General features: G+C 43.5%; 2 protein-coding genes across 8 annotated transcripts in view; both read left to right on the top strand.

The window, feature by feature from the left end:
• The window catches only part of ACAP2 (ArfGAP with coiled-coil, ankyrin repeat and PH domains 2), a 64,713-nt gene extending 50,586 nt beyond the window's left edge, over positions 1-14,127 (top strand). For 3 of the 7 annotated variants that reach the window (XM_074911618.1, XM_074911621.1, XM_074911620.1), the window contains 12 exons: positions 215-320; positions 724-932; positions 1,149-1,218; positions 2,573-2,667; positions 3,988-4,169; positions 4,508-4,612; positions 4,995-5,087; positions 6,366-6,553; positions 6,894-7,003; positions 8,013-8,123; positions 8,361-8,422; positions 13,235-14,127. In XM_074911618.1, the coding sequence (XP_074767719.1) occupies positions 215-320; positions 724-932; positions 1,149-1,218; positions 2,573-2,667; positions 3,988-4,169; positions 4,508-4,612; positions 4,995-5,087; positions 6,366-6,553; positions 6,894-7,003; positions 8,013-8,123; positions 8,361-8,422; positions 13,235-13,338 (1,435 nt within the window). In that variant the 3' untranslated portion in view covers positions 13,339-14,127. The remainder of the gene's footprint in view (positions 1-214; positions 321-723; positions 933-1,148; positions 1,219-2,572; positions 2,668-3,987; positions 4,170-4,507; positions 4,613-4,994; positions 5,088-6,365; positions 6,554-6,893; positions 7,004-8,012; positions 8,124-8,360; positions 8,423-13,234) is intronic. The other 4 variants (XM_074911622.1, XM_074911623.1, XM_074911624.1 and 1 more) reach the window with 2 other exon arrangements.
• Positions 14,128-17,872: 3,745 nt separating this feature from the next.
• The window catches only part of XXYLT1 (xyloside xylosyltransferase 1), a 36,229-nt gene continuing 26,895 nt past the window's right edge, over positions 17,873-27,206 (top strand). Inside the window, exons 1-2 of the mRNA XM_074912010.1 lie at positions 17,873-18,306; positions 23,370-23,517. Of these exons, the coding sequence (XP_074768111.1) occupies positions 17,887-18,306; positions 23,370-23,517 (568 nt within the window). The 5' untranslated portion in view covers positions 17,873-17,886. The remainder of the gene's footprint in view (positions 18,307-23,369; positions 23,518-27,206) is intronic.

Below are 27,206 nucleotides of genomic sequence, written 5' to 3' on the forward strand. Positions count from 1 at the left end.
ACCTGCAAATAGTTTTGAAACCAGGAGTTTGCAGTTTATAAAGGTCAGCTACTTCACTATGTCAAAATAAATCGGTTTATTAGATGATGCCTAATAAACAATATACTTGCAGTGATAGCAAGAATCTGAAGAGTTTATATTTTATTGAACAATGTCTGATGTTGGCTGCTTGGTCAGTCTCTCCGAATCTAAGTACATGTGTGATTTGTCACAGAAGCTGCATGCTTCAGGCAGACTCAGAAAAGCTGCGGCAGGCGTGGATTAAGGCTGTTCAGACCAGTATTGCTACAGCATATAGAGAGAAAGGGGATGAATCTGAGGTGAGTTTAAAAAGCAACCGAACAACCACCCACTTTTTAGATTCTGAAAATTAAAAACAGATAAACTCTCTTTTTATGAGAGAAGGAAATGTGTCCATTGTTTGTCTTCCAGTGGAAATAGAAAGAAATTCTGAAGGCTGTGACTTATATTTTTCACTCCATCTTACTAATACTGGCCTGTATGTTCTGATGAGGTTTGTGTGTAGTGTGATTAAAATTCATAGGATTACTCTTATGTTCAGTTCTACATTTCTTCTAATAAGTTAAAATTTTTAAAATTCTGGCTTCTAATTCTAACTTCTGCAGAAGTTACCTTTCTAGGATTCTAGTGCACAGTTAGAACTTTTATTGCTTTAATTTAGTACATGTCTCATTTTTTGTTTGTTTGGGTTTTTTTTTCCAGAAACAGGAAAAGAAATCATCCCCTTCTACTGGAAGCCTAGAATCTGGGAGTGAGACAAAAGAGAAGTTGTTAAAGGGAGAAAGTGCTCTACAGCGAGTTCAGTGCATTCCTGGTAATGCTGCCTGCTGTGACTGTGGTTTGGCAGATCCTCGCTGGGCCAGTATCAACCTGGGAATCACGCTGTGCATTGAGTGCTCTGGGATACACAGGTTGGGGAACTCTTCAGAACTGTATTTGATTAGTGCATTGACTTACTTAGGAAGGGTGGCGTTTGCCTCTTCAAATGTGTATTGAAGCAAGATTAGAGAGCCCTGTTTATAAACAGAATTAAGGTAACTGCTTTATTTGCATAAATTAATGGTAAAGCTGTCTGAGCTAAGACATAGCACGTAGTTACAGGTTAATATTTTTGTTATGCTGTTTAGGAGCTTGGGAGTCCACTTTTCAAAAGTAAGATCTTTAACGCTGGATTCATGGGAACCTGAACTTTTAAAGGTATGATAGTATTTTTGAAACCAGTTTCTATTTGATACTTACATTGTTGTTCTAAAGGCTCTGCATCAGAAAGTTCAATGCAGGAAACACTTGCATTTGTACCCAGTGCATGTCTTGTGCTTTTGAGTAGAAAATGTTTAGTTGTGTGTTGGTTTTTTGATTCACACTTTCTTAAAATACACGCAGTATCAGCAGTCATTCTTGTTACAAACTTGTGAGTCAGAAGAACTTATGACACCTTCAGGTCTGAAAATGCACTTTGAGTAGTTAAGTTTCATCTGATACTTTCAACATATAAAAAGGGAAATCTGTTTACAGACCAATAATATAGTGGGCTGAAAAAATTTGGAAGTGCTATATCAACCTAAAGCATGATCATACTTGAAAATTCACATGCCAGCTCTTACAGTGAGATGTTGATTTCATATCCCTACTGGCTTATAGGAGAACATTCATGTAACTGCTCTTGTGTGCTATTTGTGTGCCAAAATTCTAACATAAAACCTGGTTATAAAGATCATGTGACATTGAAATACCAAAAGAGGAACTTACATGTGGATGTATGTGTGCAACTCGATAACCAATGCAAAGCATTTGTTTCTAGCTGTGATGTTTTGGTACTTAGGTATTGCTTCGTTATCCTGAACAATCAGAAGACAGTGTGGGTAGGGGTGTTTCTCTTGTGGCTTGACCTTAAATAATTTTAATATCAGTGTGTTCATGCTGAGGAAACAAACAAACAAAAAAATCCCTCAAAACTACACCCTTTGTCCTGTTCATGTAAATACCAGAGCCGAATATTCTACCTGGTATTAGAAGCAGGAAATCTGTTCATTGCATCAGTAAATTGGACTTCGTGGCACGAATTCTCCTTAAAGTAATATCTGCAGACTGTTTTTTTCTTTGATATTTGTCTATAGACATAACAGATTATAGTTTAGCAAAAATTTCTGTTGGACAAGATGGAATAGAATTGATTGAATTGTTTCTTGCTGATGGGATAAGAATAGCTACTGGCAAAGCTGGTGGAAAAAAGTACCTTTGTTCAAGGCCTGCAGATGTCATTCTGATTGCACACAAAAAAATTCTTGAATGACAGATGGTCTTTTTTGCAGTCCTTTTTCAGAAGGGAATGCCAATTTAAAAGAGTGATTATATTTTTTGCTATCTTACTCAGAATTTGGTCTCTCGACCATGTTTCTTTACCATGACATAAACCCATGCTTATTTCTGTAAGTGTACTTTTACTGGTGAAAATACTAAGTTGTAAAAATAGGCTTGAGTGAGGTTAAAACCAACTAAATAGGTAGATATAGCCTTTTACAACTGTATTTTAATTTATTTTGCTTCATAGCTTATGTGTGAATTGGGAAATGATGTTATAAATAGAATATATGAAGCGAAGTTGGAAAAAGTGGGAGTAAAGAAGCCGCAACTTGGAAGTCAAAGGTAGTAATTTACTAGAAGTGCCTCTTCCTTTTCTTGTTGCTTCCTTCAGCCTCAGCTTTAAAAGATGCTGCCAATTAACTGTGTGACACTCCTTTGATTTACTCTTTGTTACCCCTTATCACCAGCATGTTTTGCTCTTCCCCTTTTCTCACTCTATCTCTATTGGGTATTCCTTCTGTTGGTCCCTTTTGGCTTCTCCTGTTTGTTCTTTTTCTGATGTCACTCCCTCCTTGTGATGACCACTCTATAGCATCCTGTTCTCTCATCAATGTGGGCATGCTGATTTTGTTTCCTATCTCCTTTGTACCAACTCAACCAGCTGTGTGTGGTCTAAGTGCTCCTGGAAGGAGCCTGTGGCTGTGCCTTTTGTTTGCAGTGACTTTGTTCTTGAGTTTGACTTTTGTTCCCTGATCCTCAGAATGTGCTGCTCTTTCTGCCTACATTGTACATGAGCTCTGCTGCTTTACAACAACCTTCTAGTGATTGTGCTGCTGTCTTCCATTTCTCTGATGTTGTGTTTGAAAATACTTTCCCAATGATTTGTTCTGCTGTGTAAAATGTCTTTAAAACCTTGGGTTTTACCAGCCTTCCAGTTCTGTGCTGCTTGCTGTCGGGCAGTTGTATGGTACAGAAACAGCGTTTTATAATGTTGGCGATTTGGAGACAACAGTGATAATATAAATAATGTAGAGGATTTGCTAGGTATTCCTTCAAGTGGTAACTCCTTTTCAGCAGTTTCAACAGTAATACTTTTATAGCCCCTTCCATCAGTTTGTCACAACTGGTATGTGTGTTTTAAGATGATAACCTCAGGTTACAAGAAAAAAATATTTCAGTATGCATAATGGAACTGATGGCTGTGCCTACCTGAGGCTTATTATTGTTACTTTTCTTTTGTGCAATCTTGATATTCCTTTAACAAATGTTGCAATTTATATTTACCTAAGAAACTAATTATATGCTCTATTAATTGGTTAACAATAATGTAAAATATGTATAAAGGATTAATACCAAGAAGTAACATACAGTGACTAATGCTTATTTCTGCCACTTTCTAAAGTCTCTGCCTGAAAGAGAATAATCCTATGTGAACTTAACAAAATTACTTTCTTTTAAGCCTTAGGCAAAATCTAATAAAGAATCCAGAAGGAGTCAGACAGTGTGCTTTTCCTATTTCTGGAAATGTGCTGTAGGCGTGTCTTATGTGCAGTGCCAAACTACAGCTTTGGTTACTGGCTTTACTATGAAGTAGATGTTCTTTTAGTACATGAAAATACTAAAATATTAACTTACTAACACCAGGGATTTTGTATATGACAGGCAGGAGAAGGAGGCATACATCAGAGCAAAATATGTGGAAAGAAAGTTTGTAGAGAAGCACGCATCAGTATCTCTGCTTGAATCTGGAACAAAATTTTTGCCTCAAACTCAGGAAGAGAAAAGGCACAGTGTCCCTGAAAAATCCCTTTTGGCAGGGGAACAAGATGTGGCATCCCAAAAAGGTATTTACACACTTTTTTCCTTATCTATATTACACCTGTTCCTTTTAAAGTAAAATAATTTTGTATTAATTTATTTCCTGCCTCATGCAGAGAAATTGGAACCTATCTTTTAATGGGTCATAGCCTAGTTCAGAAGTATAGAGGAGAAAAGACTTGCTCAGGAATGTGCATTTTTAGGTGGGGAAGGATTTGGAGTGGGGATGCTTATCATTCAGAAACATATTAACCACCCTCTTTCCTCCGTATTTTCATCCTTCTTAATTTTTCCAATAACGTTCTTTCCTGCCCTATCCCTTCCTTACTGCCTGCTTTGTGCTTTGCTAACTTGCATGTCCCAGCGGTTGCTGTAAGTAGCGACGAGGCGAGGCGGGAGTCTCTGTTCTGTCCTGATGAACTAGATTCACTCTTCTCCTACTTTGATACCTCTTCAAAACTACGTAGTAGTAAGTACTACAGCTACGGCGTGTTGAGTATTTGCACTAGTGATCCATTGTGTGTTGTGGCCATCTCCCTGCCTTTAATCTATTGTCTCCAGGCTACTGCATTGCTTAGTGTTTTCATGAAATAATTTAAGCTTTTTTACTTATCCTGATCTTTTCCTTTCTAATAATTTTGGACATTTATTATTATTATAAATGTTATGGTTGTGATATGTGACTACATATTATTTTATAGATGCATTAAGAATACTGAATAATTACTTGTAACTTTTTTAAAAATTACATATTCAGGACCAAGTATAAGAGCTTGCTTTATTATCATGGTATCTGTGAAGAGTGGGTAACTTACAGTCTGCATAGTAATTAGTGTTTCTCTTCAAAACAGTACGAAGCAGTGACAGTGGGATCCAGCAGAGTGCTGGTGACAGCAGAGAACACCTTGCCTCTACTATATCAGCTAACAGTTTGTATGAACCGGGTGCGTTAGGCTTTGCACTTTAAGATGAAAAACTATTTCTAGGTAGCATGTTCTTGTAAAAGAGATTTGGTGATACAATTCATGTCTCTTCTATCCTTGTGGGCTGAAACATTTTTAACAAGGGTAATAATTGCTCGAGTGACCTTTCTCTCCAGGTTTGGTAGCAAGAATGACACTGAACCTGTCTAAATGGGTTCCGAAAACTATGTTTTTGCCAGTCAGATGATACTGAGCCAGAACTTTGTTGTTTTGCAGCTAGAGCAATGCTGCATTTTGATACAGACAAATCTCCACAGGAATATATAATCCTTTTTTAAATAATTAAATCCTTGGGGATAGATTTCCTGTGAAGTCCTAGATAATAGGCTTTTATGTGTTATTTGAGCATTCTTACTTACTTTTTCTGTTTTCTACTTACATGGAGTTGACCATGTCTTTAAACATTACCCCCTCTTTACTCAAAGTTATAAATTGCTTGATGAAATTATCTGCTATCTAATATTAGCATCCTGGTCTGACAAATGTATTGAGTATAGCTTGTCAAAACATCAAAAACATTTATTTATAAAGAAAACTTATTCTTCTACATCAAAGCAATCTTCTGAGTTATATTTTAAATCCAGTAGTCCACAGCTGTGATTTGTAGGAAGCAGCATGTGGCTTGGATCCTTTCTTTGTCTGCATTGTAGAAATACTTATGGTGCTGTAACTTATGAAAGTTTATATACAACAATGTCTTTATTTCCCAAACTTCACTCTGTATAACTCTTATTGAGATGAAAAGAAAGATTATGATTTGGTTCAAAATATTATAGCCACAGCAAGTAAGTGGTAAATGACAATGGTATCTTTTAATAAGAGTTAGGTCAAAACAGTATTAGTCTCATATTCAGGTGTATCAAGCTGTTGCAGATAAAGATATATTTGTATGACTACATCTCTGCAGGAAACCGGTTTTATTAATATCTTGCAGTATAGGATAAAATACACTGCTAACCTTGAATAACTTCTTACAAATGGCATGGAATATGTAGGTTGAAGGATATTCACGGGGGTCAGTAATGGGGAGAGAATGTTTTCTGGGCAGTAATAATTCCACGAAGTGGCCATGCCTGAATGCTGGAACAAGCGAAAGGCATCTGTGACTTCTGACAGAATGGAACAACAATGCACAGCATTCTGCAAAACCTGCACTACAAAATGACATTTTTAATCAGAATTCTGGGAGCTACCTTATAAAAACAGGCATTAGATAAGGATTTTTTTTTTCCTTTTCAGAAGGAGACAAGCAAGAGTCTTCTGTGTTCTGTGACTCCAAACAGCCTAGTCCAGGATTGCAGCTGTATCGTGCTGCCTTTGAGAAGAATCTTCCTGATATGGCAGAAGCATTGGCCCATGGAGCTGAAGTAAACTGGGTCAACGTAGAAGAAAACAGAGCAACACCGCTCATTCAGGCAGTGCGAGGGGTATGTGATATACAGCACCGACTGATGGGGGAGGAGGGGAAGGAGAATAATAGGGATATTTCTGTGTCACTGTTCCTTTTGAACTGCTTGCTTCACTAATGAATGATAATGTGATGCTGAAGTTGTCTTTACAGTATTCTCTCAAAGTTGTTTCTGAACTGGTTTTTTTCCTGTCAGTGCTTTGTTTGGAATTATATAACCTTGTAGTGTTTAAATTTGATATGGAAGCAAATCCCTTTTGTGTCCTTTGCTACATGACTCAGCGGTGAGAAGGCAGAACAGATTTGGCTCTCGGTCTAGAGATCTGGTGCTGAATTGTTTCTTTCCTTTTATTCCGTAGGGTTCGTTGGTTACTTGTGAATTTTTGCTGCAGAACGGGGCCAATGTGAACATCAGGGACATGAAGGGAAGAGGACCCCTGCACCATGCCACGGTTCTAGGGCACACTGGGTAACTCACTGCTCCTGAATTTGTAAATGGCCATCCTCTACTATAGTTGTTAATGTGAAGCTTCGTTTCCCTAAATATTCTGGCATTTTAATATATTTCAGGTGATCTAGGTTTTTCTTAAACTTTCGTGGTGAGAGAGGAAGTAACATTCTGAATTAGTAGTCTCGTCCGCTAGCAAAACACACACCTATAAACACACTTTTGTCCATTTTGTAAAAACATGTATTTAATAATGCTTTCAAATAGCATGAACTTTTGGTGAAGAGTCATGAGATTTTTCTTGGTTTCTTAACAAATATGATGCAAACAGGAGAAGTAGTGATGTGTGAGGGCCAAGGCTTTCTGTACTTGTCCCACCTGTGTGTTGCACTGAGAGTGTATCTCATCTCAAAATGTTCTGCATTACATCTTGAGTTTTGGAATCATGGCTATTAACTGAAACGCTATACCAGCTCAAGTTAAATGAGAACGTAAGAATCTGATTGGTGGTGCCAAAACTCTTTGCATGCATGAATTCTAAATAGAGTGCAGTAGCTTAGGAGAGTTTGACATAAACGTAGTCTGTATGTTTATAAAGGTGAAGAACTATAATAGCAGAGAGAAATTAGATCTGTTTCTGTTGGGTAAATCAGGCACCTGTGAACTATATTCTTTCCTGCATTGATTTATCCTGCTCAGTGATTCTTGTCTGTCATGGTAAAAGGGATGAGGGTTTTTGGTTCTACAACCTAAGATGATACAGGAGGGTGGAGTCTCACTTCTAAAGGGTTCAGCTCCTTGCTGCACTAGTATGATTTGAGTTAGGCTATCTTTCTAATGTGTATTAAATAATGAAAGATTTAGTTCACTACTGTGGTAAGGTCCTAGCTGTTCTAGATGAACAGCACTGTTTTGATATGTTCAAGAGACTTTTGGCAATTTAAGCCAAATACATTGCATCCAGCTTGAATTTATTTGCTTTTTTCCTTTATTGTTATGAAAATTATTCTTAAATGCTTTTTCTAAACAGACAAGTGTGTTTATTCCTAAAACGAGGAGCAAACCAGCATGCCACTGATGAAGATGGGAAAGATCCATTGAGTATAGCAGTAGAAGCTGCAAATGCAGATATTGTAACATTGTAAGTTGTACGTTCTGTTTTTTGACTAGGTAACTAGGTTTTCCTATTCTCTTTCAAGTTAAAAATATAAGAAATGTCAAAATTCCTTTACATAAAACCAGGGAGAGACAAAGAAAAATCAGAGTCCACTATCCACAGATGACCTCATTGGTGTGAGGTTCAGGAGTAGATCTTTAATTGCAATCTTTTTTTAGTGCTTTAAAGATGACATTGTTCTTTTTGTTTCCTAAATCATAGGTTGCGTTTAGCAAGGATGAATGAAGAAATGCGTGAATCGGAAGGCCTCTATGGACAGCCAGGTCAATACTCTACTAATAACCATACTGAAATGCAGTATAAGAAGTGTATTCAGGAATTTATCAGTTTACAATTAGATTCTTAGGATCTGAGGGAAGTTTAACATAGCTTCATACAATAATGTTTTTTATAAACAACCGGCACATGTTAGAGTTTCATTGAAATTCACTGGTGTGACTTTGTTAGAGTATTTAGGGGACCTAAAAGGAGAGTGTTTAAAGTGCATTATTATAGTAGTGTATGTTACTACAGCCATTACCAACCTGTTTTGCTGGTAGTTGTCCACAGTTTTCTCCTATTGATGTTCCACTGAAATTCATGTAATGTTAGGATGTACCTGACATTGATAGCAGCCTTCTAAGCCAGGTTGCTCAGAGACAGTTGAGGAGTTCAGTTCATCTTATTACAGGATACCATTCTCCTTCCTGTGGAATGGTCCTCTTTTTTTCTTTTTTTAAGAAAAAAATGCTTGCACACCAATGTAAAAATGTACATCAAATATTTCAAAATAACTCCAGACAGAAATAGGAAAGTATTATTTCCTTAAATTTTATTTTTTAAATTTATTTAAGATGCACATAAGAAATGAAAGTCATTTTTAAGTATGTATTTTTCTATGCTTAGTATCTTACCATTTGATTTTAAAAAAAAAAAAAAAGAATTGGCAGACATTTGAGCCAACTGGTACAAGAAAGTAACAAATTATATTTAATGAATATGTGCAACTTTATTCTCAGGCACTCAGTCCCAATTTACACTATGTTCTGATGTGATATTTATGCAAGCCATTTCTTCTATTATGGTATGCTTCCATAGGAACCTAATGTAATCTCATGCAAATATCAATAATGAAGGCACACTTGATTGTCAAGTTAGACAGCTAAAAGCATGCTGCTATACCTGGCAGCAGTGAAAGGCAAACCTTATTTTTAAGGTTGAGTGCTGAGTACTCTTGCTCACTCCTATATAACGCACTTACCTATTTCCACTGATTCATAAGGATCGTGTGTGCTTATGTCTTTTACGTGACTGGGGCTGGAATATACTCAAGGGGCAACATTAGGTTTTACGTCAATATCCCAGATGAACTCTATTAAATAAATCCAACTTATTTATTTTCTCCTTAAGAATAGATGTTTTTTCAAATTTATTTTAAGTTAATCTTCTAGGAAATGCAAATTAAAGGCACTCAGACATTCAAATGCTTTCTTTGGCAGAGCAACTGATAATCTAAAGGTATATACTTAATTATGAGCTTAAATGAGGAAGAATTCCCCACTCAGAAAATGCAGCAGGCCATGTATATGAAGTCTCTTGCCAGTTGGCCATATTGAATGTAAAGCTGTATTCTGATATAATACTTTGTTGACAGGCTGAAGGTAACAGGTAAAAATATTTTTGTATTTTTGAGGCGCCTCATTTGTTTTTTTAAGAGGTAAAAATAGTAACTATCAGTTTCAACTAGTAAAACGCCTTTGTGTTAAGGGAGGTAGGTATTTTGATTCAAAAGCTCTGCATTAAATCATAAATGAATATTTTTAGATCACTTAGACCTGTCACAAATCCAAAATTATTATAAATCAGAAAATATGTTTCTATAGTTTGTACAAAATGCCTCAGTTGGTTACTAAACATCACAAAAGTTTAGTGAAATGTTTCATTCATAACAAATACAGGCCCTGCTGACACGAAAATATCAATGTGTTTAAACTGAAGATGGGGGAGACTGTTTTCCCTGACACTTTGTTTAAAATACATTTTTTAGACATATTCTTCAATTGGGTAGGTGAAATAAAAAGCTGTCTGAGTCTTTCATTGAAAATATCTTGACCTTTTTATCAGTTTGTATTACAGTAGAATCTAGAGACTTCACTTGATACAATCTGATCCAGATATTTTACAAATATTTCTGATCCTTGTAAACAGGCGAGATTGACAATGGAAAGTAGAGCTGCCACAATAGATAGAACTTGCCCAAAATCAAGGGGAGGGTATCCTTAGAATAATTTTTTTAATTCAGGCTGTGAGCTGTAGCAGTGTTCCAGCCAGCAGACCTTCTTGTACCTTTGGATAGCATAGCTCTGCTCTCCTTGATTCTTTACTTGCTGAAGTCTCTCTTAAAAGTTGAAGTAAATATTTGGAGTGTTTTAAATGTTAGTGTCTGCTAGCCTGCTAGAAGGTTTATGTAAATGTGTAAGTGTAAGCACAAAACCTGTGTCTGTTGCAAGGTATGATACCTTTACATGGTCACAGAGGAAGCAGGTCTCTTTCACTGCATATACATGTTAAATTATCTGCGCTGCCCTTATTTTAGAACTCCTCTGTTCCAAAATTATGACTCTGGAAGAAAATAAGGGTTTTCAAGACAATTGTGTGTTTACTTTGGGAGCTATGTGAGGGTAAATATCGATGTATGAGTTTGCTGTCATCAGAGTGAAGCCAGCTGCCTGTTTCTCTGCTCTAGTAATTCAGTTGATAAACAATTACTAATGTAGCTAATGGCATCAGTGTTTGTAATTAAAATATACCCAGATGGTTTAAGCTACTGAGAGAATGTATATGTTGCTTTGCAAGGTACAGTTGGTCTTCCAAAATATTCTTAGATGGGGAACTAGCTGAAACTCGCTTGTTCCACAAAAAGTTCATTTCTGGTGGTAGAAGCCATATGCACCATTGTGCTGTTTCTTGTATAAACTCGAGTGCTCATCTTCTGGTGCTACAGTATGTCTGCTAACTACTTGATATTAGTATTGCTACTTTTTCTTCCTATCTTTTCTTGAATGTATGATGTGTGCCTTTTGAGTTACTCTGGTGTTAAATGGTAAAGCAGTGTTACAGTATTTTTGTACATAAAATCTGCACTTTAGGGAAAACATTGCTTGGAAAGGAAATTTCCAGAATTCAATTTTAAAGTAGTATTTTAAAATAATTAAGGTTTGCAGTATTAGGTATTTTAATGCAGCATACAAACTAAAGGGGCACTTTATTTTAGTCTATTTTTGTATGTAATATTTTTGTTATGTAATACAGCCAGAAACAGAGCCGCAATGTATCTTGCAAAAATAGCTTTTTGTTTTTTCTTTCAAGTTAATTTGAAAGAACCAAATATGGCAACTTGAACTACAGTATTAGTTCACCAGTGGAACCCAGTTCTGTGTTAAAAACACAACTGCTTTTATTATACAGGCTTGATTTCGATTTGTGCTCTTCATAGCTGTTCTTTGGGTGAATATTACAATTCCCTTCATGCTGTGCTTATCTCCCAGTACAAGCAGTTATCAGGAACTGTCACAATAAAATGTGTTCTGTGCCTACTTCATCTCTAGAACATGCTTGAAACTAAACCTGAAAATCAAAAGGGAATTTCACTAGAACTGACTTTTCCTAGGAGAGCAGTATTGAATATATTTATCTTTTAAAGTCTGGGAAGAATTGTGTCACTACGTTTTCATATAAACCCACACACCATGCATGTTAAAGATTTCTGGAAGGTCAGTTAACACTTCTGAAAGTGATTTCAAATGAATGGCATCTCATCTCGAAAAATAGTTCTGATATTGGAAATGTGCATTAAAAGGTGGGAAAACAAAACAGTGTAACTTTTCACTGTAGTGCAAACTTTTAAAGACAAAATATCCTTTTTAAAACAGCTAATTGAAAAAAAAAAATAGTGGAATAATGCTTTTCTTCCACAACAATATTGGGCAAAAAAAAAATCTTCATGTTCAACATACATGATAGAGATTTTTGGTTGATTTCTTTGTCATGCTATTAATCAGGGTGTCACCAAGGAACAGTAGTGCTGGGACCTTGTGTCCTGTGAGGTCATCTGTGTTGGAAAGACAGTGAAATTTGGATGGGTGCATAGTTCCTGTCCAGACCAAACGTTTTATATGCTTAGTTCCCTCTGAAGGCAATAGGGTATGGTTAATATTTTAAAATGAAACCTGAATTTAAGGCCCAAAATGCTGCAGCAGATGAAAGAATGTGAAAATGTCCATTTTAGTGGCAAAAGAATGACTTGGCAATGGGTCAAGAAGTAATCATTCCTGAATGTGTTTTCCTGTGTAGACAGGGAGGGGGAGGGAGATGGGCCTGGTGGAAATTGCTACCATCCCTCGTTTTGGAATGTGTTCTAGTAGTCAGGTTGTATTGAAGCACAAAGAGTGAAGATTAAGAAACCAAATAAAATATGTTTAAGGAAAGTATCATCACTCTTATAGATAAAACTAAAAGATGTAATGAATATTTAGTAATGCATGTAGAAATTTTTATTTGCTGAAGTAATAGACCAAAAGGATTTATGAACAATAATTCTCTACTTAGGATTGTTTTTTTATATATTATTACTTGCTGATTGTTGCTTTCATGTTTCTGTCTGGCTATAAGACTTCTGACCTCTGTTTCCAAGCGAATCTTATGCCATAATTCTACTTTCCTGAAGAGAATCCTGGTTAGCACTTCCTTGCAAAAACAAGGATTTTATTCTTTAACAGCTAATAAACATTTTTCTTTTTATGTTGCTTTAAAATGCTTTAATTTTTCCTTTCTAACTCTGAACTTTCCTCTGTGTGGCTGCCTGTGAGGTACTATTTCAGGTATAGTTTGGCTTTGTTTAATTTGCTTCTACAGAACATGCATGCAAGTAAACGGTACCAGAGAGTTCACATCAGCATCATTCCATCTATAAGCAGTCTTTATATATGAATAAATGTTATACAGTAATTGGTAGCACAGTAGGATGTTTGTGCAATGGTGGGTGATGTTAACTATCACAGATGTTTAAAACTGTTTTCCTTTTCTTTTCTACCTAGGAGATGAACTTTATCAGGACATTTTTCGTGACTTTTCTCAAATGGCATCAAATAATCCAGAGAAGCTAAACCGTTTCCAGCAGTCAGATTCCCAGAAGTCTTAAGTGTCAAGAAGGAAAAGAACCTGATCCTTATAGTGCAAGTCTTTTTTTACTTTAACAGAATGAATTATATGCATTTTGTTAGATACTTTGGATAAAATGACCACTCTAATGTAGCTTTAAATTGTGGCAGCTGGGGAAATGTCTGAGTTGTTTTATGTTCCACAGTACACATACCTCAGCAGCTGAAGAAAATGTTTAAAGAAAGGAATACCTGCTAGCTCAGTATAAAAATAGTACCTGTTAGCAAGTACAATGTCTGTGGTTTGTACATAAAGTTAGCGGAGCGTAGCTGTATGCGTTGCAGACTCCTGATGGCAGGATGATCAGACCAGCTTTGCTATTTAGTATCACCTACTGCCATCTGTCTCCCTGTTGCCATAAAGAATGTGCCTCTGACAAAAAGGTCTGGGTTGCATTTTCTGGGACTGTTTGGAAGGGAAATCAGGTAATGATTTAGTGAGTTGCCCTTCTATTTGTGGGCCTGTAACTTAACAGATTCTCTTGCTCCTATGCGAGCTCTGGTTAGAGATAGGCTCTTAATAACAAAACATGGTAACTCATGCTCTTTTGAAAGCTCTTTCACAGTGGAAGCTTTAACACCAGGCTGGCCTTTATGCTTGTGACTGCGGGTCAGTCACAATAGGTATATATCCTGGAGGACCAAACTTCTAAGAGCAGTCTATTTTCCTTTTTTGTTCTCTTAAATTAAACGTTCTGTGCAGCAAGTATACTTTTAAATGAGCTCGTGGAACCTTTCATGAAAAATAAACTTAATCCTTCTGGACATGATGTGGGATTTGTTTGTAGTATTTTGACATCAAAACTTGAAATTTGAGACAGGAAAGTAAATATTGAGCCAATGGAGTTTGTGTAGAACAGTCATATGAAGGCTGTTTGTTACCTTTTCTTTTTGCTGGTCTCATGACTAGCCCTAAACTGACTATATAAAAATCTCATACGTAATGTAGCCACCCTAAATTGAGGGCAGTCAGTCCTTTATATCAGGAAGCAGTATCCTTTATATAATCTGCAAAGATGTGGATGTATACGCGTTGTCTAAACTAAGGTGTGCACAAGAAAACCTAGGAATTTCACTGCACATTTTTGATAAATAATGAATGAGTGTAGTCTCCAGCTGTATTCTGAGGGTAGCAACACAATTTGCTTTATTCTATAGTGCTCTTCACTCTGGTGATGTGCATGCATAAATGGTGTCTGTGGATATATGCTTCTGTGTCAAGTTATTAAATACCTAGATAGTGATCACCTGAAACCCCAAACCAGCAGATGCAATTTATGCTTTATTTGTCTGCCCTATGGACAACTTAAGGAGAATTTTTAGGTAACATAGTGTGAGGCTTTTAATAATCCTAATAGCCATGGCATTATGCTAATCTGCTGTTTAAATGTATTTAGAAAATTAATTGGCTTTTCTCCAAGGTGACTAAGATGAGCAAAATTGGATAAAAAAATTCTGAACCACAGTAAAATTAAACTTTCTGGCACATGAAATTTTAACAAAGTATTTCAAATATTTATAATTTGTCATCAAATGTATAATTTTGCATAAAATCTGGATGATTACCACTGCAAAGTTAATAGCATTTTAGAATCATCCAATAGATTCTTTTTCCAATCAGAAGAATCTCACAAAACAGTTCTTGTTTCATGTGTGGTCTAATTATGCTAGGAAAAGCAGATTCTGCCCATTTAAGGAGTGCGTTTAGTCTGGATAATGAGAAATTTAGGAGTATCAGCTGTAAGCAGTATATTTCCATTAAGTTGTTTTCTAAATAGCTGTCTATGAAATGATAATATACTTCCTAATCTGCAGTATTTAACAGCAGTGGATGTTTCAGTAGATCTTAGAGAAAGTAAAATTCCCAGTGTACAGGTGGGATAATGTAAGATATAACTATGTATAGTATACACTTTAGACATAGGTTTTTATAAAAATTTGTGGTTTGTATCCCACATGACAGGCAGTATATAGTGTGATTGTCTGTAATATAAAGCTACATAAAGCTTAATGGCATAATCACTATCTCAGTCCGTGCTGCTGGAAAAATGTCCGAGACACTTATTTCAAATCTCCGCTGGTATTTTTCTTCTTAGCCACAAAAATCTCTGTGACAAATTTTGCAGGAGGACTTCACATAGACAAAAAAAGTTTCTTACCTGGAGTTCTGCAGATCCACATGCTGCATTCCTGACTCTTTGCTGTCTGGGAAGCACTAATAGTCTGTTTATGCTAAAGGACTAACAACATACCTGATCCACAGGCTGTATTACTCTTGCCAGGAGCTCTGGGGTTTTAATGGTTCAGGGAGTTGGTATGTCACTTGTGATCCTGCAGCCCCGTTCCCTGATCCTTTTAGGTACTCTAGGATGTCCAGTATAAACTACATTCAGTTAAACCTTTTTTTCAGGTCAGGTGCAATACACATGTTTGTATGATACTCATCGGCCAAAATGAATATGCCATTAAGTTACATGAAATGTATTGAGGGCTTAGTCCTACCAGACACTGGTAGGTGATCAGTGCTTCAGGGCCTTTGTAATTGGCAAGACTCAGCCCATGGTAATACAGTTATCGCCAGGCTCTGAGGATCTGGATTCCATATCAAGTTCTGACTCAAGTGCTAATCTTCTGCTCAGTAATATTAGGAAGCTTCCATTTTTATTACAATATGAATCTGAGTATAACTAGAATAGTAGACAGTAAGGCTCCATTGTGGCTTAACATCTTCTACTCTGTACCAGATAGTGAAAACCTTCAATTTCAGTTCATGTTTCCTCTGTAGGTATGAAACATAGTAGATCTTAACCAGAGAGGTACAAAGCAGTAGATTCCGAACCCAGTTTAAAATCAGCTTTCACATGGATTTTTAGTAATTTACTAGATAGCCCTTTGAAAGATTTTATTATCATTTTCCTAGCAAGAGTTAGATCATGTGTCCAAAAGTCTCTTGGAAAGACAGATGTCGAGGAGCTCAACATATGTTCTAATGCATCTTGATTTCAGAGGTGTAATTTAATTATGTTGCATGTTGATTAAAATGATGTCTGTGGTGTCTCCTTAGTGGTCTGTATTGTTTGATTGTTCATAAGGCTTCATATTTTATGTTAATATCAGTACACTGCATGTAAACTTAAATTTCTGAATTATCATACTGAATTATATTAGACATGCTGGAATTTATTCCCATAAATTTGGGGGAAGGTGTTAGATGGTAGAAGTCTGTCTTTGCTTTCCCAAACAGCACACACTGCACTCTGAAGGCATGTTTCAGTTGTTCATTAGTAATTGTGCACTCCAGCCTCCTGACCAATTACGACCTAATCCAAGAAGTCACTGAAATAGGTGGCAGTCTTTCCACTGATCTCAGAAGCTTTGGATTGTACCTTTTGTGGCTTCTAATGTTAATGTGTTAAAGAATCCTGTATTAATACTACATTTTTCACTCTGTGGGGTTTTATATTTTACCTGTTTATATATAGAGCTGAAATAGTTTTAGAAAATGCAACCAGACCTTCCAACTGCTGTCAGCAAATCCCCATACAAGAGGATGTTTCTCCTGTTTTGCAGTATGATATCAGTACACACATGTTGTCCAAGTTACTAGAGTTCTCCTCAGTAGAGCAAAAACTTAGGAGCACTAAAGAAAAAAAGGTGAGAACTAGAATAAGCATAGGGTTGGCTGTGACATTTCCAGGACTTTGGTGCTTCTCTGCAGCCATTGTTTTAAAGTGTGGATGCTAACTCTACTTTTTGATCATGAGAATTTCAAATGACACGGTAACTATGAAAAGACCATTTATTTGATAGAATTACAAATAAAGTGTAAGTACTAAGGACATAATGCTTTTACATTGTCAAAAGGACTGAGCTGGTTATTCTGATTTAATATACTGAAAATATTTTGAGAGTCAGTTTTGCAGACTCCCACCTCCGCCCGTTCACAGATGGACACTCTTTTCTAAGTTTATGCTGCCTGTTCGGCCAGCCTGACAGCCAAAATGTCTTGTTGCACTGTCTGTACAAAAGCACGTTTTTGAAACAGGAACAACTCCAGCGAGGCAACGCTGGGGAAAAGGACGAATGTACCACTTCGCTATGTCGCCTTTCAGAGGCTTGCTTTATCTTTCTGCATACGGTCTTTTCTTGTTTCTCTTCCACTAGAAGGAGATGAGAGGGGAGAAAAGAAATCCCACTCCCTTTTGTGTTAGGACCCTAGCTTTTCCACGTTTTGATCGTTTCCTCAGGCAGAGAGGTCACCCTGTCTGACACAACGAACTTTTATTTCTTTATCCCCCTGTCCCGGGTGGCGTTTAAGCGTTCCAGCAGCCCCCTGCCCGCGTTGTCCCGCGCCCTCCTCCCCCCCGGGCTGTACAGGGGGTACAGCCGCCCTCTTCGCCTCTGCTCCGCCCGTGCCCCGCACCCGCAGGGCTGTTGCTGCGGCCGCCGTTGCGGGAGCGAGCCCCTCCCCTGCCCGGCGGGGCCCGGCCGCGGGGGCGGGCGGGGCTCGGGGGCGGCCCCGCCCCGTCATGGCGGCGATGGGCCGCGCGGCGCGGGGCTGGGCGCGCTCGCAGCCCTGCGCCCTGGCGCTGGCCGCCGCCGTGGCCGTCTGCGCCTTCTACTACCTGGGCGGCGGCGGAGAGACCTTCTCCAGCGCCACCCGCCGCCTCCGCGCCACGCCGCCCGCCCCGGCCCGCCGCCACCCCCAGCGCGGCGCCGGGGAGCCGGCGGGCGGCCGCGACCTGCACCTCCTGCTGATGTTCACCAAGGCGGAGCGGAGCCCGGCGCTGCGCGCCAAGGGGCAGGCGGCGCTGCGCTCCCTGCTGCGGCACGGCCGGCTGCCCGCCGGCGACGCGCTGCACCTCCACCTCGTCACCGAGGGCGCCAGCAGGGACATCGGCCTCGGGCTGCTGCGCGACCTGCTGCGCGGCGCCGCCTTCCGGCACCAGGTGCGGGCGCGGGGCTTGCGCGGGCGCGGAGCGGGGCAGCGCGGCGCCGGCCTCTGTACCCGCTCGGCGCGGGGGTGCGCTGCGGCCGGGGCGGCCCCCGCGGCTCCCGCGGCTCCCGCCTTCCTGCCAGGCGCTGCCGCCCCGCGGAGGTAAATCCCCCGGCAAGGCGCGGGGAGCCGCTGTCCAGCGAAAAGAAACTTTCTCAGCCGAGGGCCTTGCTGCAGCTCCCCCAGAGGGTCTTTGCTGCCCCGCCGAGCGGGGGAAGGCTGCGCCTCTCCCCAGCCTCATGAGCCTTTCGAAGGGCTCGTCCTGTGCGAGCTGAGGCCCTGCGCTCCCCGCCGCTGCCAGCTCCAGGGGTTCCCGGCGATTTTCTCACCCAGGGCTGGTGGCTGCGTGGCCTGGGAGCACCTCAGGGAAAGCCCTTTGAGGAGCAGAGCAGCGGCTCTGAGCGAAGCCGCTGCTCTCCCAGAGGCCCTGTCGTTAGCCCCAGCTCAGTGCCTCGGCGCAAGGACCACGTGTGCTCCTGTGGAGATGGTTTCCCAAGAGGTCCTGCAGGACCGTGATCAGGAAAGGCTGTTGCTCTGCTGCTCGTGGCTCTTGAAAAAGGGAGTGGAGAGCTGGCAAAGGTAGGAGTGGTGCTTCCACGTGCGAATGTTCATCCTGCTACCTGACAGAGAAACGGTTCTGCTTCCCAAAACTGCATTCAGTACAGTCCGTGCAAAGTCAGGCTTTTCTTCACATTCAGCAGGTGTCTGAGAACTGGAGGAGTATTAAGTTCAGAGACTGCAGGTAACGTGACTCTCATGTCCTGAGGTGCTGCTGCAGAGTATTGCTTGGCATCGTCCTCTACTTCTGTAACTTCATTTCTCGTTTGTCAGATACCTAATATTGGCTGAACTCTGCTGAGATGTAACTAGGGCTGTAACCTTAATGTTGTCTGTACAAATCATCCTGAAGCCTCTCCTTTCCTGCTTCTCGTGGCATCCCCAGAACACTCTCCTGGTCCTCACACTGTTTTCCTAGAGCAGGCCCAGAGGCACGGCCGAGGCAGGGTTGATAAACACCCTCAGCTTTACTTCACGAGTATGTGATTTGGGCTCTACTTTTGGAGCTCCTTGCCCTCCCCTCCCAGCAGATCTGAGCTCATTTGTGTCCTCTGTTAGACTGAATCAGTCTAGGAATCAGCCCTGGATCCCAGCCCTCAGACAAGGTCATGGGCCAGCTCTTGTCTCTCCCTAAGCAAATCCAGGAACTTTCAAAATCTGAAGAGTGAAGGAGCGGGCGGCAGCCTGCCCGGGCAGTGTGCGGGGGGTGAGAGCCGAGGTTGGGACGCACCGTGGCAGGGTGGCACAGGACCCTGGGCAGGGCAGGCCGGGGCTCTCCCAGTCACGGGCCAGTCGTGGCACGGCGTCAGCGGCCCGCAGTGCCTGTACAGATGTGTCCCAGATGTGGAGCTGGGAGCGCAGCGTGCCGACCGAGCGGCAGATGGAGCTGGTGCTCCGCGATGTGGTGCCTGCGTGGCTTTTTGGCGTGGGGTGGAGGACGGCGGGGACGGCGGGAGCTGGCCAGGCAGCACCCGTGGGCGGCCGTGCCCAGCCGAGCACCCACCACGCACACCAGCGTGGGCCCGGCCTCCCGGCCATGCCTGCACCTCGGCACCCCGGCTTGCGGGGGTTTGGGGCTCTTACGGGCTGCTTTTCCTGGGCTCCTACCAGGGCTTTTATGCTTGCAGTTGCAGAGAGCGCGTCCTGTCCTGTGGGTTGCAGGGTGATCTCTGCAGCCTCTCCTGCTTCCCAGCGAGCGGGACGTGCGCGGGAGCGAGCCCGGGCCTGTCTGAGCGGCCGATACTGTGCTTACAAAGAGCCCCGACTCACCCCGTTTCCTGCAACTCTGGGCTGCGTGATGACTCCTTGTGCTGATTCATATCACTTATTTATTCCGTTCCCCTCTGAGAATAAAATTAAATGCATGCTCTGCTTGTTGCTCTTCCTGGTTGCTTGTTTAGATCAGCGCCACGGAGGATGCTGCCAAGCGCTGAGGACTCTGTGGGGCCGGTGCTGTGCAAAGACGTGCTGGGGTGAATGTAACTGAGCTGACATGACCCCACGCTTACAAGAGAGCTGCAAAGATACACAGCACGAGAAGGAAGGAAAGTTAAAGAGAAACAAAATGTGGGTTGTTTTTTCCTAGTGAATCAGTTGAAAGGGTCTTTTCTCGGCGTGGGACGTGTGTTTATAAAATTATGCGTGCACGGGAAACCCCTGGAACTTACTTTTCTTAATGTCCTCAACAAACATCAGATTTAGCTATGGGGATTTACTGAAAGCTGCTACACAAATAAATAACAAAGTACAAAATTAGCAGCAGATCAACAAGCTGTGCTAAAGTCAGCAGTGCGGAGAGGAGAAGCCCTTGCAGTCCTGGAGAGGCTGTGGCTGCAGAAGGAAGATTCAGCTGCTCAGGAGTTTGCTTTGCAGAAGCGCCGAACCAAAGAGTGGGCAAAAGACACACATTTTCCTGTTTTCTTTGGCAGGGGAGGGAGGGTGGATGATGCTGTGTCTGGAGTTTTCAGGAGTATTTTTCCCATGGTTTTTGTCCACTGTGGCCCCTTTTGGCACTCTGCTCGTTTCAGAGGTGACTGGAATCGGTTTGATTTTTTTTCCCCCTGCTCAGCTGTTTCCTGTGTGCTGTGCAGACCTCAGGCTGCCTTTGCTGGGCACAGAAGGGTGGTTACAGGTGCTGTATTTCTCCTCCATGCTTCTCCAGTCCAGCCAGACCCCAAAGCTGCCCACACCAAGCTGGGCTGGCAGGAGAGTATCACGCATCCCAGTGGCGCTGGTTCTGGTGGTGCTCAGCTCCATGCGCAGGCGGTCAGTGCCTTTGCACCTGAAGAGCAGTGATGGTTTGCTGTGTTTAGTCACCTGGGATCACTGCCAGTGCCGCACATGCTGCTGCCAATCTGCTCCCCACAGCTGTGCTGCTCTACCACCCGTTCCTGCGGTGCTGCCGGTGCTAACCACGAAGGGAAAGCCTGACAGGGCTGGGGCGAGATGATGCCGTAATGTTACGGGTATCAGAGTTTCCTCCCCTGCGGTGTGTTGGGGAATGTGCTGTGCTATCTAAAGCCAGGTGTGGCTGCTGATGAGCTCTCCCAATGCACTTTCCTGGTACATGTTGTTCTGTGTTTTTCCTGCTGTCCTCCTGCAGGCCCTTGGCCCCAAGCCCAGCAGCTGGGACACCAGCAGCGTGGCTGCCCCGCCGAGAGACATGCTGGTCACAGAGCCTGTGTGAGGGCTCTTGTACAGTGCCCAGCTGACAGCAAGGATCAGTGGGCAAGGATGGTTGTTTGGGGTGCCCTTCCCAGGAGGGTGGCTGTGGAGACTCTACTGTGGCTATCCTCCAGTGGTACCCCACTGTGGGCTCGGCCATCGTGCCTGGGCCCATCACCTTGCCTTGTTTGGTGTGCTGTGGGTCCCACGAGCGGCTCCCCACCTCTGGTGAGCTCAGCTCTGATACGAGGGCGCTTTGCTCTGGGTAATGTTTTCTTCAGGAAGGTGTGGGAGGAAGAAGCTCCAGACTGCTCACTGCCTCCACCTCTGTGCCAGCCTTGCTAGGTGTCAAAGCAGCCCCTTAGGCATCCCATAGAGAGGATGGTCATTGCACCAGCTTGGGCTCCAGAGATGCCTTTTCCTCTGAAGTGCTTGACTTGGTTTAGGGTTTATTTTTTTGTAAATAAAAGCAAATGCTCTATCCTGCACTTTCAAGTATATAGTGCAGGTCTCCTTGTTCTTAAGCAGATTAAGTTTAAATAGGGAAAAGCAGTGAAACCATAGAACCATTGAATAGCTTAGTTTGGAAGGAACTATGGAGATCATGGGGTTGAGTTCCCTGCTCAAGGCAAGACCAGCTTGGGAGAGTGTCTCAGTATCCCTCAAACAAGGGCTATAGGCTCCCCTTTCCAAAATTCAAGTACTGCTGCAAAGTTATGTCCTCACTGGCCTTCAGTTCCTGCAGAGCTCTTCCTGCTTTCCCTGGCTCGAAGGAGGCGGCGCGACCTCGAGTCTCCACACTTGAGTTCCTGCACTCCCCTTTATCCGCACCAGGGTCGTGTCCTCTGTCTCTCTTAATTACCCTGAAAATCCCTCTGGTTATCTTGTGTGATTCAGTGACCTGTGTCCTGTGTGTATAATGAGCATCAGGCTGCCTGAAAGTTCCTGTTCCTCGGACTTTGACCAAAATTAATTATAAGCTTGTAAAATTTCAGTAGCTGACAAGGTACATTTGCCATTGCTCCTGTTTCTGGCCCACAGCCACGACCTGGGCAGGCGGGCCAGGGCCGATGCTGGTACGTGGGCTCCAGGAGAGCTGAGAAGTGCAGAGCGCCAGCAAAGCTCCAGCACAAGTGGGCTGAGATCCATCTAGAGAAGTTGCTCAGCTCTGCTGCAACTCCTGATGCCTGGATTTTCATCGGCATGCTGTGGCCCATCCTCCCTTTCCCCCTCCAGCCCCAGTGGGACGTGCTGCAGAGCTTGCCTCCACACTGGGCTGAGGCTCAGGAAATCCGGGCTGCGTCCCTGGCCCTGTCGCAGCCCGCCTCTGTAGCAGGGAGAGAGTCTTGGTCCTCAGGGTAAGTGACGTGGTCTGGCTTGCCTCTGAACGGCAGGGTGCCAGAGCCTGGAGCAAACCATCTTCTGATGGGCTCCATATGGGAGACCAGATACATGGTTGCATTAGGCAGTGGGAACAGACCAGAAAAAAAACACAGAATATTGAAAACACTTGATTGTGTGAGTGGATTCAAGTCTGCCCATCTCACAGTTATGAAATGGCTGTAAAAATCCTTCCCTCCTCTCCCTGCTGCACTTAGCGGGCTCTCATGGCAGGGGAGCGTGCAGAGGCCGGGGCGGTCGGGCCCCTTTGTGCAGCAGCAGTGCCACCTGCAGTATTTGTGCTTTAACGACCTGCCCCCCTCACCTGCGCTGGTGCAGGCTGAGCAAAGGCTACCAGTGCTGGACCAGTCCCCAGAGGCGGCAGCTCAGTGGTGTTTCTGGTGTCTCTCCCAGGTAATAGTCCATGATGTGAATGAGCTGACGGAAAAACTGTTTCCAATCGTCGAAGCAATGCAGAAACACTTCAGTGCCGGATCGGGAACGTACTACAGCGACTCGATCTTCTTCTTGTCGGTTGCAATGCATCGCATCATGCCCAAAGGTAAGCCTCTGCTGAGCTGCTACAGCAGCTGCCTCCAGCAGCACAGGGTCTCTTGTTCTTCCGCATGGAGGTGTTATCTGGTGCTATTTGAAATGCAAAAAAAGTTAATATACTTTTGGGGTGGGCTCCTGGTCTTCTGCTCCTTCCTGCAGAGTGACGGACCCTGGAGTCCAAGAGTGCCCCCATCCAGGTCTCCACTGGCATGAGTGATTGGAGGCTGTCCATGCTGCACGGTGGCTGGCCTGTCCTCATGCCTTGAGATGGTTGGAGAGGTGAGACAGGAGCAAGCGTGCTTGCCCTGTGTGTGTTTACAGCCTCCCTTTGCCTCAGGATGTCAGCAGAAAGAGGTGCTACATGCTTATGGTACAGCTGTGTGCTAACCAGCATCAGCAGAGAGCGGCTGTCCAGCCTTTCCTCTTGGCTTCAGGGAGCTCTTGGAAAGCTCTGCTGATTAGCAGCCACTGATCACTTAAGTTTCCTTATTGTGCCTTTGCTCTGCTGTTGTTAAGTGCAGAAACAACAATAAATCTGCAGGAAAACAAGGCAGCTGGCAGAAGGGGCTTGGCTCAGTTGATGCCATGTTTTCCTTCCCAGCTGCACACTGCTGCTTCTCCTGGGACCAGCATGGTCTCTAGCCTTGGACCAGTTGGCACGAGGAGGGTGTTGCATCCCTGGCCTCCAAACCCCTTTCCTGGAGTTCCCCCAGCACTGCCTGTCCCTTCCTAGCACTGGTCCCTCAGCTCTCCCTGCCAGCTGCCTCGCTGGCCTGATGGACCGGTGATGGCCACGTCCCCTCCCGGGCTGGCCATGTGCCCTCCCTGAGCTGTGGCAGGGTGCGGGTGGCAGGGAGCCCCGAGGTCCTGCCTGGCCATACACCTGCCTCAGGAGGAGGTGACCAGCTTCTGGAAGCTGTTTGTGGATGGCATGCGGGGGTGGCCCATTCCCACGTGTGTGTTGCTGAAATAGCTGTTCCCATAGCTAATACCACCGGCACCAGCAGCTCCCTCAGCATCTGGAGCCTCTGCTCAGCCATAATATTCCCTCCAGTCTGCCTACTATGGATCCCAGGCTCAGTCTCACTCTTGCTGGGACATGAATGTCTGCCACTCCCCTGTGCCCCTGCTGAGCCTCGTCCCAGTTTGACTCTGCCCAGTAGCTCCTGCCTCAGCACTGGTTTGTGAGGCTTCCTCTGGACTTGCCCCATCCTCCTGGCACAGCCATCCCATGCTCCTTAAACAGCTGGGCAGTGGTGTTTAATATGTGCGGGCAGGCATTAGGGAGGAGCAGGCAGGGAGGTGGCTTACTTCATACCCCAGGGGGGCTGTGGGGTGAGGTGGCCCCGAGGGTCCTGTCCAACCCTTGCCGATCTTGGCCCTGTGGGTTCCAGCGAATGTGCTGTACTTCACTCTCCATTAGACTTGGGTAATTTTTTTGTGTGTCTGGTGATGTCTGCACGGCAAGTGCTTTGAAGTATGCTGCATACAAACGACAGTATTAATGCTGGCTAATTCACTCCTCCCGATTCCTTACCCTGTCTTTACTGTGTGCTAAAGATATCCATGTTGTTGCCGCCTGCCATCGAGAAGCTGCTGAGCCTGAAATGCCTTTTCTCAGTTTGTCAACCCACAAGTTGTCTCGTCTCTTGGAAAGCTTGTTTGCTGTCCCTCAGCCTGATGGTGCTTTCAGTGGTCTGGGGCACAGGATGTTTAAAGAGGCATTTTTACAGTTTCATGAGCTTAGTTTTTGTTTCAGAAGCTGCTAGTAAAGCTGATTTATATTTCCCTTGCAGGGGAGGTCAGATTTACTGTGCTGGGTGCCTGGTGATTTATGGGGCTGGTGGGGCTCCCCAGCCCCTTCCCTGCACAGCCAGCACCAGACGGGAGGCAGCAGGGAAGGCAGCAGCTCTCCTGCCTGCTCACAGGCTTGCAGGTGGCATGGCCATGGCACAGGCTCCTGCCACTCTCCTGGCTCTGACAAACCAGCCTCTACTGGTATGAAGAAGCCGTTTGGCTAAGTTGGAGGAGAAAGGACTAATCCTTCCTTTTCAGGAAGTATTGGCATTTTTCCTGGTGAATTTCTGTGTTGTTTCACCTGCCCTGAGTGCTGCGTCTTTTTGCACACTTCTGCAGGCACATCTGGCTCCACAGTGTTAGCACCATTTTTTTGTGGAAGCCAGATTTGATTGGAAGTTTAAGCATCCTCCAGCAGAAATGAAGGCTCTGATCTGAATATTAAACTGATGGATGTTTGTTTGCATTTGTATTAATCAGTCTATAGGTTTTTTCAACAGCTAGCAGCCTTTGCCTTAAAGTTGCCTGGCTTTAGTTTCCCAAATTTATCATTTTCTGAAGGGAGGCATTTCCATGGCATCATGACTTAGTGATTTGTTTGGAGCCTTGGAGTTGTGATGGGGCACTGACTTTGCAGACCGATGGCACTGAAAACTGAATGCTAGGGTTATTTAAAAAAAAAAAACCAAACTTTTGTGGAACACGTGCTGACTGCGTGTGTGTTGCACTGAGAATAAATGGGTTTTGCCACTCAGATGCACTGTCTTTCACTGTTGCTTGGGACATTTGCCCAAAAAACTTCAGATCTAAAACCTGCAGCTGCCAAACTGTAATATAACAGCTTCTTAGCTAGTCTAAATCATAGAACTCTCTTGCTTTAAATGTCTTACATCAGTGGAGTTAATCTGATTTAAACCAGCTGGGGACTTGGTATGCAGTGTGCAGAAGTGCAGACTGCATAACTCTTGTCTGTGCTGGTGGCTCATAAATCCTCTTTTAATGTGGTGTGGCCAGGCCTGAGGAGCTGGAGGAGGGCTTGATGCATCGCAATGGTTCCACAAGGGAGAAGTGATGAGAAAGTTACACAGAGAGAGGACAAGCAGGGTTCAGGCTTAGGAGGAGCTGCCAGGATGAGGACGATGCCAGCATAAAATGGTCTTGGGACATGCAGAGCAGTGCTGGGAGGAGGAAGGAGGACAAGGACTCAGACCTTTTTACTTTCCTTTTCAGTATGCCTGTCCAAGAGCTGGCTTTGATCCCTCTAATCATTTGTCATTTTAGTCGTGTACCTTAAAAGGACCCAGCAAGCTTTTTATTGCCCTCCTTGCGGACACGTGAAGGAGTGATGTCTGGGCAGGTTTGCCGGGCAGGTCTGCTTGGCAGGCAAGATCATGGGACAGGCTACTGGTGCCGCCACCAGCGAGGGGAGGAGGAGTTGGGGTGGCAGAGGGAGGCAGCCTGGGGAAGCTGTGGGCTCCCCAGGGAATTCTTGCCCCACACCCCACATCCTTGTAGTTTTCAGGGAGAATTAGTTTAGCAACTGGGTGTCTGCAGCAGCTGGTGGGTCCAGGGAGAGACATTAGCATCCAGCAGCTTGGGCAGAGCTTCAAAAACTGCAGTTGGTGTTTGACTCCATTGCTGTGCTGCAGCAGGACGACCCCGTGGGACAAGAGATGGAGCAGAGAGAAAATGCGACAGGACAGAGAAGGAGCTTTGCGGTTTTCTCTGCCAACTCGGACAGAGGAGTGGAGTCTGTTAGCTCAGGGGACTCTCTGAAGCCTGTCTGGAGGTACCATATCTCACATGGAGTGAGGGGTATTTAGCAGAACTTGACTGAAGATGGTATTTGACAAGCTAGAGGCAGCAGGGTTTCCTGGCTAGTAAGAACAGCTGGCAGTT

The sequence above is a fragment of the Athene noctua genome, chromosome 8 (genome assembly GCF_965140245.1).
Source record: "Athene noctua chromosome 8, bAthNoc1.hap1.1, whole genome shotgun sequence".
Lineage (NCBI taxonomy): Eukaryota > Metazoa > Chordata > Aves > Strigiformes > Strigidae > Athene > Athene noctua.